The sequence below is a fragment of the Thalassophryne amazonica genome, chromosome 7, assembly GCF_902500255.1.
Source record: "Thalassophryne amazonica chromosome 7, fThaAma1.1, whole genome shotgun sequence".
Lineage (NCBI taxonomy): Eukaryota > Metazoa > Chordata > Actinopteri > Batrachoidiformes > Batrachoididae > Thalassophryne > Thalassophryne amazonica.
The window spans coordinates 76,104,139-76,119,651 of NC_047109.1; the positions used below are offsets into that span (position 1 = coordinate 76,104,139).

At 47.4% G+C, this 15,513-nt stretch overlaps 1 protein-coding gene across 2 annotated transcripts; it reads left to right on the forward strand.

The window, feature by feature from the left end:
- The first annotated feature begins 2,626 nt into the window (after positions 1 to 2,626).
- On the forward strand, positions 2,627 to 15,234 carry nat14 (N-acetyltransferase 14 (GCN5-related, putative)). 2 transcript variants are annotated; one of them, XM_034174594.1, is made up of 4 exons: positions 2,627 to 2,812; positions 3,144 to 3,232; positions 14,373 to 14,678; positions 14,774 to 15,234. In XM_034174594.1, the coding sequence occupies exons 2-4, from the start codon at positions 3,152 to 3,154 to the stop codon at positions 15,209 to 15,211; spliced, it is 825 nt and encodes a 274-aa protein (XP_034030485.1). In that variant the 5' UTR covers positions 2,627 to 2,812; positions 3,144 to 3,151; the 3' UTR covers positions 15,212 to 15,234. The 2 variants fall into 2 exon arrangements, with proteins under 2 accessions (XP_034030485.1, XP_034030484.1); XM_034174593.1 differs by having other exon boundaries at positions 2,627 to 2,810; positions 3,134 to 3,232.
- Positions 15,235 to 15,513: the final 279 nt, after the last annotated feature.

Sequence of the window (15,513 nt, forward strand, 5' to 3'; positions counted from 1 at the left end):
AACATTATTATAAAAGGTGGGGGAAAAAAAGACAAACCAAAATTGACCTTTGAGGGATACCTTTTACCAGTAAAAACTAAGACTAAACAGTTTCTGACTTGACATGTTGGAGCTTGAAAGAGTTGGTTGCTTACCAAAGATTCCAGGATTTTCAGTAAGCAGAGTAATTTGGATATGGGATATTCATGTAAAGGAATCACATTGTCTTATATCCAGACAGGAAATATACCGGTTGAGATAGAGAGATTAAAAATGTGTATTAATAACGCTGTCATAATTGGAGTGTTCAGTCTTAGAAAAAGGATTGAATTTATTCTCTTTGGTTGAACCTCTGGTATCAATGGCTTAACATCACTTCAGAAACATAAGGAATGAAGATTTGTAAGCTAATGGGTTATATGTGTTGTCGTAGAGTCACAACCACCATCAACTAGAATGAGTCCAAAGTACATATTTTCAAGTAAATGTCCAACATCAGTGAAATACAACCCCTGGCAAAAATTATGGAATCACCGGCCTCGGAGGATGTTCATTAAGTTGTTTAATTTTGTAGAAAAAAAGCAGATCACAGACATGACACAAAACTAAAGTCATTTCAAATGGCAACTTTCTGGCTTTAAGAAACACTATAAGAAATCAAGAAAAAAAGATTGTGGCAGTCAGTAACGGTTACTTTTTTAGACCAAGCAGAGGAAAAAAATATGGAATCACTCAATTCTGAGGAAAAAATTATGGAATCACCCTGTAAATTTTCATCCCCAAAACTAACACCTGCATCATATCAGATCTGCTCGTTAGTCTGCATCTAAAAAGGAGTGATCACACCTTGGAGAGCTGTTGAGAAACCGCCTAAAGGAAATGGGATTTACATACAGAAAAGCTAAACGAAAGGTATCATTAACGCCTAAACAGAAAAAACAAGGTTACAGTGGGCTAAGGAAAAGCAATTGTGGACTGTGGATGACTGGATGAAAGTCATATTCAGTGATGAATCTCGAATCTGCATTGGGCAAGGTGATGATGCTGGAACTTTTGTTTGGTGCCTTTCCAATGAGATTTATAAAGATGACTGCCTGAAGAGAACATGTAAATTTCCACAGTCATTGATGATATGGGGCTGCATGTCAGGTAAAGGCACTGGGGAGATGGCTGTCATTACATCATCAATAAATGCACAAGTTGATATTTTGGACAATTGAAAGGATGTTTGGGGATGATGAAATCATTTTTCAAGATGATAATGCATCTTGCCAAACTGCAAAAACATTCCTTGCAAAAAGACACATAGGGTCAATGTCATGGCATAGGGTCAATGTCAACGAGCAGATCTGATTTGATGCAGGTGTTAATTTGGGGATGAAAATTTACAGGGTGATTCCATAATTTTTTCCTCAGAATTGAGTGATTCCATATTTTTTTCCTCTGCTTGGTCTAAAAAAGTAACCGTTGCTGACTAGTGTTTCTTAAAGCCAGAAAGTTGCCATTTGAAATGACTTTAGTTTTGTGTCATGTCTGTGATCTGCTTTTTTTCTACAAAATTAAACAACTGAATGAACATCCTCCGAGGCCGGTGATTCCATAATTTTTGCCAGGGGTTGTATACATTGAACGTGACGCAAATGTTGATTTGTTCAAAATCAGTTGCTGTATTTAATATGTGAAGGAATTAGTTGTAGTTTTGTTTAAGTTACTGTAAATCTTTACTAAAATGAACAAGGCTTGAATATTCTTTCATTCAACCACATCTGGTGAGGTTGCTCCTTGATAGTCTCCCTAGGGAAGTCTTCCAGGCACGTTCAACTAGGACAGGGGTGGGCAACTAGTTCCAGAAAGGGCCAAGAGGGTGCAGGTTTTCTTTGCAACCATTGACTCCATCAGGTGATTTCAATGATTAACTGATTCCATCTGCTCAAAGTGATATTAATCAGTGAAATCACCTGGTGGAGTCAATGGTTGCAAAGAAAACCTGCACCCTCTTTGCCCTTTCTGGAACAAGTTGCCCACCCCTGAATTAGGAGGAGATCCTAGGGAAGACATGGGACAGCTGGTTTGGGAACATCTTGGGATCCTCCAGGAAAAGTTAGAAGATTTGGCCAAGGATGGGAAGTGTGGCATGAGCTGCTTTGTCTACTGCCACTGCCACCAAGACTCTGATACTAAGTGGTAGAAAATGATTGAATGAATAGTAATTACATTTTACTTTTCTCACAGATGATATACATTTACTTCCATTGTAATGGTGTGTGTCTGATCGGAGGTCAAGATCTGTTCCCCAAATAAATGTTTTCTTTTATTTTCATTTTATTAAATCCGTATGATTTTGAATAGTGTTTAACGACAGATTTTTTTTAAATTATTATTAAAATAGCCGTTATATTTCGACATCTGCAATTTCAAAAATGCACACTGAAGAAAGGAAACATATGTACTGTACATTGCACGTACTCAGAATGTGTCCAAGTAACGTAAATTTTCTTCTAGATCTACTTGTGATACGTAACATTTAAGTAGGTCACAGAATTATAGATGTGCGCCTTTGACGTTGCGCTTGCTATTCACGTAGCTTTGGCGCACTGTGCGCACTGCACGTACGCAAACAGCGTACACCGCCATCACCCGAAGCGCCTCAAAGGTGCCAGAAATGCGCACATGTGCACTCAGAATTCCTCCTTTACGCAAACGACTTTATGGTCATTCAGTGCAATATGAACGGGATTAATAACAAATTGGTGGATCGTATGCGTGTTCCCGATCATTTCGATATAATCTGAGGCGCGCGCACGCGCTGCAGAAGGTAAGTGAAACCAGCAGGGTTTGATCCGAATCAGGACTGTGTGGGAATAGACCGCAACACTTCATAACAGCCATATATGGAGCCAAATCTGCTCGCTGTGCCTTTGGTGGTTAATGTAACCAAACGTGCACGCTGGATCGGAATGGCATGCGCTGTGTAGCGTGATCGTGCATGCGGTGCAGATTCGATCGAAGCTCCATCTGTTGTTGTTTTCATTGGTAGTGGGTATGATGCCGCATTTTGGCTCACTGGAGATAAAATACGTTTCGTCATCAGTTAACTGCATGAAACAGCATCTTTCAGACTCTGCACATTGTTTTTGTTTGTTTGTGTGTGTATAAGGTATAAGTCCTAGACATGGTGAGGGTGGAGCTGGACCAGGTGGTGATGAGGCGGATGAGGGAGGAGGACATTGACATGGTCAAATCACTCATTCAGGTTTGTGCCCAACACTCAGGGTCACCTTCACCGGGAGCATGAGGCACCAGAAGGGATCAGTTAGAAGACAGTCATCTTTAGTTTTACAAAACTCCATTTCCAGGTAGACACATTGGTTATCTAGCGTTGGACATCAAGTCAAGTCTGAGAGCATGTGCTGGTGCCACATGTCACCGCAACCACCACAGCACAGAACTGCCCCGAGTCCCGGATGGCATCCAGCCGGATCTATCCCCACCTCTTGAAAGTAACCATCCATCTGCCGCAGCCAGGTGAATCATGAGCAACCTTTGGCCTTCTCCAGCCTCTGGGGCCCCCTACGTGCCCAGAAAAACATCCCACATGGACAAAATGTTGCAGTTGATATTTCATCACAGTGCAAGCGATACTTCTCATTTGAGTCTCCTGAAGTAACTGCTTATTTGACACAAAGCCATTCCTGTTGGGAAGGTGTCGTAGCACGGACCCACAACAGGGGGCGAAAATGAACGGACAATGAATAAGCCAAAAAGTAACAATTTAATGTTGTGATAATACACAACTAAATTCACAGAAATCTGCACAGTCAATTGACACCAGGTGACGTGTGGGCAGGCTCGAAGATAGAAGACCCCTGACGAGAGAGAAGCCGCGTCCCACACGGCTTCCACCACCAACGATCTGAAGAACACCGGAGCCGCCAAGTCCCGAGTCCCCAGGTGGCCTCTTTCTTCGGCTGTCGACCCTGGTACTGCTGGCAGAAAGCAGAGATAAGATGAATGAGTGTGAGTCCGCACACTCAGTAAACCACAGTCCATACACAGTTAGGAGGGAGCACCTCCACCTCCAATCACACACTCGTGCAGCTCCTGGTTAACCACTTATCTGGGTTGGGGTGTGAGGCGAAGCCGTCGCTGTCACACCAAACGCCAATTCCCCAGACAAGGCAACACTCCAGGAAAACGGCTGCAACAGAAGTTCAGGTTATTACACACAAAGTGTCAGTCAGCAGAGAAATTACCTCTTCAGTAGTTGCGATTTCTCGGCGAGGAGGTGGAGTTGCAGTCCGGCCTTTATGGTGGTGATGATGATGAACGAGTGACAGCTGGTGCAGAGGATGAATGACAGCTGTCACTTCTTCTGGGTCTGGCGCCCTCTCGTGCTTGGAGCCCGCACTCCAAGCAGGGCGCCCTCTGCTGGTGGTGGGCCAGCAGTACCTCCTCTTCAGCGGCCCACATAACAGGACCCCCCCCCTCAACGTCCGACCAGGCTTGTCCGGATGTCTTGTGTAGAAATCGGCCAGGAGGGCCGGGTCCAGGATGAAGCTCCTCTTCACCCAGGAGCGTTCTTCAGGTCCATACCCCTCCCAGTCCACCAGATATTGGAACCCCCGGCCCTTACGACGGACGTCCAGGAGCCTGCGGACTGTCCAGGCAGGCTCCCCGTCAATGAGCCGGGCAGGAGGCGGCGTAGGTCCCGGAGCACAGAGGGGCGAGGTGTGGTGTGGCTTTAGACGGGAAACATGAAAAACAGGGTGAATCCGCAGTGAAGCTCCAACTCCCGGCTTCACTGGGGTTGATGATCTTGAGAACACGGAATGGACCAATGAACCTGTCTTTCAGTTTCGGGGAGTCGACACACAGAGGGATGTCCTTGGTCGAGAGCCACACCTCCTGCCCGGGCTGGTATGTGGGGGCCGGGGAACGCCGGCGGTCCGCATGGGCCTTGGCCCTCGTCCGGGCCTTTAACAGGGCAGAGCGGGCGGTCCGCTACACCCGGCGGCACCTCCTGAGGTGGGCCTGGACCGAGGGCACACCGACCTCTCCCTCCACCAGCGGGAACAATGGGGGCTGGTACCCCAAACATGCCTCAAAAGGGGAGAGGCTGGTAGCCGACGAAACTTGGCTGTTATGGGCATACTCGATCCAGGCCAGATGGTGACTCCAGGCCGCTGGGTGCGCGGAGGTGACGCAGCGAAGGGCCTGCTCCAGCTCCTGGTTAGCCCGCTCTGCCTGGCCGTTTGTCTGGGGGTGGTACCCGGACGAGAGACTCACGGTGGCCCCCAGCTCCTTACAGAAACTCTTCCACACCTGCGAAGAGAACTGGGGACCACGATCTGAAACAATGTCCGATGGTATCCCATGCAGCCGCATGACGTGGTGGACCAGGAGGTCTGCCGTCTCCTGGGCCGTCGGGAGCTTCAGGAGGGCCACGAAGTGGGCCGCCTTGGAGAACCGGTCCACTATCGTGAGAATTACGGTGTTGCCCTGGGACGGCGGGAGGCCCGTGATGAAGTCCAGGCCGCTGTGAGACCAGGGGCGATGAGGCACCGGCAGGGGTTGGAGGAGTCCCGAAGTCCTCCGATGGTCTGCCTTGCCCCTGGCGCAGATGGTACAGGCCTGGACGTAGTCCCAGACGTCGGTTTCCAGGGACGCCCACCAGAAGTGCTGCTGGACTACTGCCACGGTCCTATGCACTCCGGGATGACAGGACAGCTTGGACCCGTGACAGAAGTCCAATACAGCAGCTCTTGCCTCTGGTGGGACGTACAGTCTGTTCTTGGGGCCGGTCCCCGGGTCCGGGCTCCTTGCCAGGGCCTCCCGGACGGTCTTCTCCACGTCCCAGGTGAGGGAGGCCACGACAGTGGAATCGGGGATGATGGTCTCGGTGGGGTTTGACAGCCCCGCTTTGGCTTCTTCTTCGTGCACCCGGGACAATGCATCTGATTTTTGGTTCTTGGTCCCGGGGCGGTACGTGATCCGGAAGTCAAAGCGCCCGAAGAACAGAGACCAGCGGGCTTGCCTGGGGTTCAGCCGCTTGGCGGTCCGGATGTACTCCAGGTTCCGATGGTCCGTGAAAACCGTGAAAGGCAACGATGCCCCCTCCAGCAGGTGTCTCCACTCTTCACGAGCCTCCTTCACCGCGAGGAGCTCCCGATTGCCGACGTCATAGTTCCGTTCAGCTGGGGTCAACCTGCGGGAAAAATAGGCACAAGGATGGAGAACCTTATCAGCCTCCACGCTCTGGGACAGCACGGCTCCTATCCCTGAGTCAGAGGCGTCCACTTCCACTATGTACTGGCGATCAGGGTCAGGCTGCACCAGAACTGGCGCAGTCGAGAACCGGCGTTTCAACTCCTGGAACGCGGCTTCGCACCGATCCAACCAGGCGAAGGGGACCTTGGTGGAGGTCAGGGCAGTCAGGGGGCTAACTACCTGACTGTAACCTTTAATGAACCTCCTGTAGAAATTTGCAAAGCCGAGGAACTGCTGCAATTTCCTGCGGCTTGTTGGTTGGGGCCAATCTCTGACCGCCGCAACCTTGGCCGGATCAGGGGCGACGGAGTTGGAGGAGATGATGAACCCCAGGAAGGACAAAGAAGTGCGGTGGAACTCGCACTTCTCGCCCTTCACAAACAGCTGGTTCTCCAACAACCACTGTAGGACCTGACGTACATGCTGGACATGGGTCTCCGGGTCCGGGGAAAAGATGAGTATATCGTCCAGATATATGAAGACGAACCGATGCAGGAAGTCCCGCAAGACGTCATTTACCAAAGCTTGGAACGTCGCGGGGGCGTTAGTGAGGCCGAACGGCATGACCAGGTACTCAAAGTGACCTAATGGGGTGTTAAATGCCGTCTTCCATTCGTCTCCCTTCCGGATCCGAACCAGGTGGTACGCGTTTCTAAGATCCAATTTAGTGAAAATTTGGGCTCCATGCAGAGGCGTGAACACTGAATCCAACAGAGGTAACGGGTATCGGTTGCGAACCGTGATCTCGTTCAGCCCTCTGTAATCAATGCATGGATGGAGTCCGCCGTCCTTTTTGCCCACAAAAAAGAAACCAGCACCCATCGGGGAGGTGGAGTTCTGGATCAGCCCGGCAGCTCAAGAGTCCCGGATGTAGGTCTCCATTGATTCGCGTTCCGGACGTGAGAGGTTGTACAACCTACTGGATGGGTACTCAGCGCCCGGGACCAAATCGATGGCACAATTATACGGTCGGTGTGGGGGAAGAGTGAGCGCCAGATCTTTGCTGAAAACGTCAGCAAGATCGTGGTACTCCTTTGGCACCGCCGATAGATTGGGGGGGACTTTAACCTCCTCATTAGCCGTCGTGCCGGGAGGAACCGAGGATCCTAAACACTCCCGGTGGCAGGTTTCGCTCCACTGCGTCACAACCCCAGACGGCCAATCTATCCGGGGATTGTGCTTCACCATCCATGGAAATCCCCAAATCACTCGGGAGGTAGAAGGTGTTACATGGAACACGATCTCCTCCCTGTGATTTCCAGACACAACCAAGGTCACTGGCTGTGTCTGATGTGTAATTAATAGAAGCAGGGTGCCATCTAGTGCTCGCACCTGCAATGGTGCCGGCAGAGCCACCAGGGGGAGCCCTACTTCCTTTGCCCATCCGCTATCCAGCAGATTCCCTTCCGACCCCGTGTCTACCAGTGCTGGGGCGTGAAGGGTTAAATCCCCACAAAGGATCATTACTGGGATTCGTGCAGATTTGCGGGGTTTCCCCACGTGCGTGTTATGACCCACCCTTAGCCCAGTTTCTAAGGACGGGCGTTGTAGTTTGACCGTTTTGGGGCAGTCCTTCTGCATATGCTCACAAGAGCCGCAGACAAAACATTCCCCGCGGGCCAGCCTCCTTTGTCTGACGTTTGTTTTTATTTTGGCCCTGCTCGTGTCCATAGCCTCCTCAGCAGGGGGAGCTGTAGCCACACGGAGCTCTCTGGCAGTGAAGCGTGGGGATGACGTCACCCTTTCGGAACCGGAAGGGGGAGGGACGGCTCGTGCCCGGTCACGCCCCCCGGCCTGCTCCCGACGATGCTCATTCAAACGGTTGTCTAAGCGTATAACCAAATCGACAAGCCCGTCAAAATCCCGCGGTTCCTCCTTAGCCAGCAGGTGCTCCTTCAGGACCAGAGACAGTCCATTTACGAAGGCGGCGCGGAGCGCAACGTTATTCCAGCCGGACCTCGCTGCCGCGATGCGGAAGTCGACTGCATACTCGGCTGCGCTGCGGCGCCCCTGTCTCATTGACAGCAGCACGCTCGAAGCGGTCTCGCCTCTGTTGGGATGGTCAAAAACTTGTTTGAACTCCCGTATAAACTCAGCATAAGACGTTAGGAGCCGTGAATTCTGCTCCCAAAGCGCCGTAGCCCAGGCGCGTGCCTCTCCTCGAAGCAGACTAATAACATAAGCCACCCGGCTGGCGTCTGACTCGTACATGACAGGACGCTGTGAAAAGACGAGCGAACACTGCATGAGGAAATCTGCGCACGTCTCAACACAGCCTCCGTACGGTTCTGGAGGGCTTATGTATGCTTCAGGGGACGGTGGGGGGGGTCGTTGAACGACCAGTGGAACGTCTGTTACAGGACCAGCCAGAGGAGTGGCTGCAGCAGCGCCCTGATCGCGCGCTTCCACCCTGGCGGTGAGAGCCTCCACCCTCCGGTTAAGGAGAACATTCTGCTCGGCCACTGAATCCAGCCGAGCTGTGAAGGCAGTTAAGATTTGCTGCAGCTCACTCAACACGCCTCCCGCTGACGCCTGCGCTCCTGGCTCTTCCATTGGCCGTTCAAGCTCGGGTTGACGCCCCTCGGAATCCATGACGATGGCCGAGAAATCCTGTTGGGAAGGTGTCGTAGCACGGACCCACAACAGGGGGCGCAAATGAACGGACAATGAATAAGCCAAAAAGTAACAATTTAATGTTGTGATAATACACAACTAAATTCACAGAAATCTGCACAGTCAATTGACACCAGGTGACGTGTGGGCAGGCTCGAAGATAGAAGACCCCTGATGAGAGAGAAGCCGCGTCCCACACGGCTTCCACCACCAACGGTCTGAAGAACACCGGAGCCACCAAGTCCCGAGTCCCCAGATGGCCTCTTTCTTCGGCTGTCGACCCTGGTACTGCTGGCAGAAAGCAGAGATAAGATGAATGAGTGTGAGTCCGCACACTCAGTAATCCACAGTCCATACACAGTTAGGAGGGAGCACCTCCACCTCCAATCACACACTCGTGCAGCTCCTGGTTAACCACTTATCTGGGTTGGGGTGTGAGGTGAAGCCGTCGCTGTCACACCAAACGCCAATTCCCCAGACAAGGCAACACTCCAGGAAAACGGCTGCAACAGAAGTTCAGGTTATTACACACAAAGTGTCAGTCAGCAGAGAAATTACCTCTTCAGTAGTTGCGATTTCTCGGCGAGGAGGTGGAGTTGCAGTCCGGCTTTTATGGTGGTGATGATGATGAACGAGTGACAGCTGGTGCAGAGGATGAATGACAGCTGTCACTTCTTCTGGGTCTGGCGCCCTCTCGTGCTTGGAGCCCGCACTCCAAGCAGGGCGCCCTCTGCTGGTGGTGGGCCAGCAGTACCTCCTCTTCAGCGGCCCACATAACAATTCCAGTGGTATCTAAGAATCCTGAAAAGGGACCTAGTCCCGAAGACATCCAGTTCTTGCCTTAAGTCACTGGTCTTCATCCAAGTCTCACAATCATAGAGCAAGACATGAAGTACCAGGACCCTAAAGACTTGGATGTTTGTTCTCTTGCAAAGATATCAGCATCACTAGTCACCACTGTCCAGTGACCTCGTAACTCCATGATCTCTTCCCAGATATGTCTTGATCTCAAAGGCCAAGGACCCAGAGACATGAATGTCACTACATCTTTGTGAATGTCTCTACAAGTTCTATACTTTCAGACATACACATACACCTCTGATGGGTACGTCCAGGAGGTCATTAAAAGCTTGGATCTTAGTCTTGATCCAGGACAAATGCAAACCCGACATTTCAATTCCTCTCTCAGCCTCTAAATTGCTGAAATCAGAGTTGGGATGGACAGACAGAAAGACAGACAGAAGGAAATCACCACGACATAATCCCTGGCCAGCGGGTATGTCGTGGCAATTTCTGTCTGTCTGTCCATCCGTCCCAAAAGGGTATAAGCACTCTGAAACCAACTCCTGTCACACTTTTAGGAGGAATTTCGTGAAACGTGGTACAAGTCCTTGTTATAGGTTGATAATATGTATATTATTTAGTTTGAGTTGGGCTCATTTTTTATTTATACTCTGTCAGTTTCAGGAGTGGGTGCCTGTATTGTGAAATAAACTCCTCTAACATTTTTAGAAGGAATTTTATGTAACTTGGTACAAATCCTTTTCAAAGGTTGGTAATATGCATAATTATCATATAATTCGATTTGGGTCCATTTTACCTGAGTTATTGCCCTTATTTAACAAATCTAGACTGTCAGTTTCATGAGTAGGTGTCTGCATTCTGAAATCAACTCCTCTCACTTTTTTTGTAGGAATTTTATGTATTTTGGTACAAATCCTTGTTATAGGTTGATAATACGCATATTGCAATATTGCACGCGATTGACACATTTTGGCAGTTATTCAATCAATCAATCAATCAATCAATCAATCAATTTTTTTATATAGCGCCAAATCACAACAAACAGTTGCCCCAAGGCGCTTTATATTGTAAGGCAAGGCCATACAATAATTATGTAAAACCCCAACGGTCAAAACGACCCCCTGTGAGCAAGCACTTGGCTACAGTGGGAAGGAAAAACTCCCTTTTAACAGGAAGAAACCTCCAGCAGAACCAGGCTCAGGGAGGGGCAGTCTTCTGCTGGGACTGGTTGGGGCTGAGGGAGAGAACCAGGAAAAAGACATGCTGTGGAGGGGAGCAGAGATCGATCACTAATGATTAAATGCAGAGTGGTGCATACAGAGCAAAAAGAGAAAGAAACAGTGCATCATGGGAACCCCCCAGCAGTCTACGTCTATAGCAGCATAACTAAGGGATGGTTCAGGGTCACCTGATCCAGCCCTAACTATAAGCTTTAGCAAAAAGGAAAGTTTTAAGCCTAATCTTAAAAGTAGAGAGGGTGTCTGTCTCCCTGATCTGAATTGGGAGCTGGTTCCACAGGAGAGGAGCCTGAAAGCTGAAGGCTCTGCCTCCCATTCTACTCTTACAAACCCTAGGAACTACAAGTAAGCCTGCAGTCTGAGAGCGAAGCGCTCTATTGGGGTGATATGGTACTACGAGGTCCCTAAGATAAGATGGACCTGATTATTCAAAACCTTATAAGTAAGAAGAAGAATTTAAATTCTATTCTAGAATTAACAGGAAGCCAATGAAGAGAGGCCAATATGGGTGAGATATGCTCTCTCCTTCTAGTCCCCGTCAGTACTCTAGCTGCAGCATTTTGAATTAACTGAAGGCTTTTAGGGAACTTTTAGGACAACCTGATAATAATGAATTACAATAGTCCAGCCTAGAGGAAATAAATGCATGAATTAGTTTTTCAGCATCACTCTGAGACAAGACCTTTCTGATTTTAGAGATATTGCGTAAATGCAAAAAAGCAGTCCTACATATTTGTTTAATATGCGCTTTGAATGACATATCCTGATCAAAAATGACTCCAAGATTTCTCACAGTATTACTAGAGGTCAGGGTAATGCCATCCAGAGTAAGGATCTGGTTAGACACCATGTTTCTAAGATTTGTGGGGCCAAGTACAATAACTTCAGTTTTATCTGAGTTTAAAAGCAGGAAATTAGAGGTCATCCATGTCTTTATGTCTGTAAGACAATCCTGCAGTTTAGCTAATTGGTGTGTGTCCTCTGGCTTCATGGATAGATAAAGCTGGGTATCATCTGCGTAACAATGAAAATTTAAGCAATACCGTCTAATAATACTGCCTAAGGGAAGCATGTATAAAGTGAATAAAATTGGTCCTAGCACAGAACCTTGTGGAACATAATTAACTTTAGTCTGTGAAGAAGATTCCCCATTTACATGAACAAATTGTAATCTATTAGACAAATATGATTCAAACCGCCGCAGCGCAGTGCCTTTAATACCTATGGCATGCTCTAATCTCTGTAATAAAATTTTATGGTCAACAGTATCAAAAGCAGCACTGAGGTCTAACAGAACAAGCACAGAGATGAGTCCACTGTCCGAGGCCATAAGAAGATCATTTGTAACCTTCACTAATGCTGTTTCTGTACTATGATGAATTCTAAACCTGACTGAAACTCTTCAAATAGACCATTCCTCTGCAGATGATCAGTTAGCTGTTTTACAACTACCCTTTCAAGAATTTTGAGAGAAAAGGAAGGTTGGAGATTGGCCTATAATTAGCTAAGATAGCTGGGTCAAGTGATGGCTTTTTAAGTAATGGTTTAATTACTGCCACCTTAAAAGCCTGTGGTACATAGCCAACTAACAAAGATAGATTGATCATATTTAAGATCGAAGCATTAAATAATGGTAGGGCTTCCTTGAGCAGCCTGGTAGGAATGGGGTCTAATAAACATGTTGATGGTTTGGATGAAGTAACTAATGAAAATAACTCAGACAGAACAATCGGAGAGAAAGAGTCTAACCAAATACCGGCATCACTGAAAGCAGCCAAAGATAACGATACGTCTTTGGGATGGTTATGAGTAATTTTTTCTCTAATAGTTAAAATTTTGTTAGCAAAGAAAGTCATGAAGTCATTACTAGTTAAAGTTAATGGAATACTCAGCTCAATAGAGCTCTGACTCTTTGTCAGCCTGGCTACAGTGCTGAAAAGAAACCTGGGGTTGTTCTTATTTTCTTCAATTAGTGATGAGTAGAAAGATGTCCTAGCTTTACGGAGGGCTTTTTTATAGAGCAACAGACTCTTTTTCCAGGCTAAGTGAAGATCTTCTAAATTAGTGAGACGCCATTTCCTCTCCAACTTACGGGTTATCTGCTTTAAGCTACGAGTTTGTGAGTTATACCACGGAGTCAGACACTTCTGATTTAAAGCTCTCTTTTTCAGAGGAGCTACAGCATCCAAAGTTGTCTTCAATGAGGATGTAAAACTATTGACGAGATACTCTATCTCCCTTACAGAGTTTAGGTAGCTACTCTGCACTGTGTTGGTATATGGCATTAGAGAACATAAAGAAGGAATCATATCCTTAAACCTAGTTACAGCGCTTTCTGAAAGACTTCTAGTGTAATGAAACTTATTCCCCACTGCTGGGTAGTCCATCAGAGTAAATGTAAATGTTATTAAGAAATGATCAGACAGAAGGGAGTTTTCAGGGAATACTGTTAAGTCTTCTATTTCCATACCATAAGTCAGAACAAGATCTAAGATATGATTAATTGATTCAAGTTATTGCACTTGATTAACAAAGCTAGACACTGGCAATTTGATGAGTAGGTGTCTGCATTCTGAAATCAACTCCTCTCACATTTTTAGTAGAAATTTCATGTAATTTGGTACAAATCCTTGTTATAGGTTGATAATACGCATATTGCAATCTTGCACGCGATTGACACATTTTGGCAGTTATTGCACTTGATTAACAAAGCTAGACACTGGCAATTTGATGAGTAGGTGTCTGCATTCTGAAATCAACTCCTCTCACATTTTTAGTAGAAATTTCATGTAATTTGGTACAAATCCTTGTTATAGGTTAATAATATGCATATTGTCATATCATTCAAGTTCGGCTCATTTTACCTGAATTATGGCCCTTGTTTAACAAATCTAGACTGTCAGTTTCATGAGTGGGTGCCTGCATTCTGAAATCAACTCCTCTCACATTTTTAGTAGAAATTTCATGTAATTTGGTAAAAATCTTTGTTACAGGTTGATAATACACATATTGCACTATTGTACATGATTGACACATTTTGACAGAGTTATTGCCCTTGATTTAAAAAAGTAGACACTGGCAGTTTCCTGAGTTAGTGTCTGCATTCTGAAATCAACTCCTCTCACATTTTTAGGAAGAATTTCAGGAAACTTGGTACAGTTCCTTGAAATGTTATCATAATGTAGCAAGCAATTGTACCAAAGCAGCAGCGGTTGCCTGTGGAGGATGTTGTCCTCGCAGAACACTCTTGTTAGTTTAAGTACTACATGGACACTGAGGTGATCAGTTTTGAGAGCATACACTGGTGCCACGCGTCACCACATACATCACACTATGGAACTGCATTGGATTCTTGACATCTGGATGGTTTTTGGGATAGAAGATGGATTGTGCATCCCTGCCATTCACTTTCTTCAATAATGAGGATTGTGCTGAGATAGTTTTTATAGCCTTTGTCAATCTCTTTTGCAGGAAGGCTGTGAGGGCACAGAAAACCGTCTCATCCTGCACATCCTCACACGTCCCCTCTGTCTCTTCATCCTAGCTGTTCTGTCCTCAATCCTGCGCTGCATTTTGCACTCCTTTATCATGGCCCTCGCTATTCCCGTCTTCCTGCTAATTGTTTTTCTCAAGATCACCATGCCACGGGCCACAGGGGTTCTGGGTAGCAGCCGCCCCTACTGGGATTATGTGGGTAGTAGCTATAGGGGTCAACAGGAGGAAATTCTGCAGAACCCATACTGCAGGATCAGCAGCAAGACACCTGTGACAAAAAAGGTTAGTTTCCTGGACATTTAGGGTTTGTTACATAATTTTTACAGGATCTGAAAAAAGCATCCATAGTGAGAAAAGCATGCTCTCCTGTTACATAGCAAAGGCGGAAAATTGGACCCAAAGACAACGAGGAGGAGAAGTCCACAGAGAAGATCACACCTGAGAGGGAAGAAGCAGCAGGGCAAGTGTGGGTGGCAGAATCTGAGGGGGAGATCATGGGCTGCGTCTGCCTGGAGAGCCAGAAGCGAGCCAACATCAGGAGGATCTGCAGGCTGGTGATAGGAAGCTGGTACCGAAGGGAAGGTGTGGGACGGCTGCTCGTCCAGAGTCTGGAGCAGAGACAGAGGGAGACCGGAGCGTGCCGAGTGTATGCACACGTCCCGTACCCCTCCAAGGTAGGGGAGGCCTTCTTCAGAAAGCTGGGCTATCAGCAGGTCGGGGAGGGCACTGATGACGGAGGGGATGAGGACCTGGAGAGTCCAGAGAGGGGCTTCCTGGGTCACCCACTCACAAAGGTGTTTTACAAAAACCTGTGAGGTACTGAAAGCAAAAAAAAGAACGGACCTCTCTTATGGGGTAACAGTGTCATTGCTGCAACATGTTAGGATATTTATTGGTTAACTTAAAGCTACAGTGTGTAGGATTCAGTGAGGTCTGTTAGCAGTAATGGAATATCACTCACTCACTCACCTTCAACTGTTTACTCCAAATAAGGGTCACGGGGGCTGGAGCCTATCCCAGCACTCATAGGGTATGAGTCGGGTACACCCTGAACAGGACACCAGTCTGTCGCAGGGCCACATATCGACAAACAAACACATTCACACCCGCACGCCCA

Coding starts and splice junctions, on each gene's coding strand:
- nat14 (XM_034174594.1), top strand. CDS start 3,152: ATGGTGAGGGTGGAGCTGGACCAGGTGGTGATGAGGCGGATGAGGGAG. Junction 3,233..14,372: donor TGGTCAAATCACTCATTCAG/GTTTGTGCCCAA, acceptor TCTCTTTTGCAG/GAAGGCTGTGAGGGCACAGA. Junction 14,679..14,773: donor AGACACCTGTGACAAAAAAG/GTTAGTTTCCTG, acceptor CCTGTTACATAG/CAAAGGCGGAAAATTGGACC.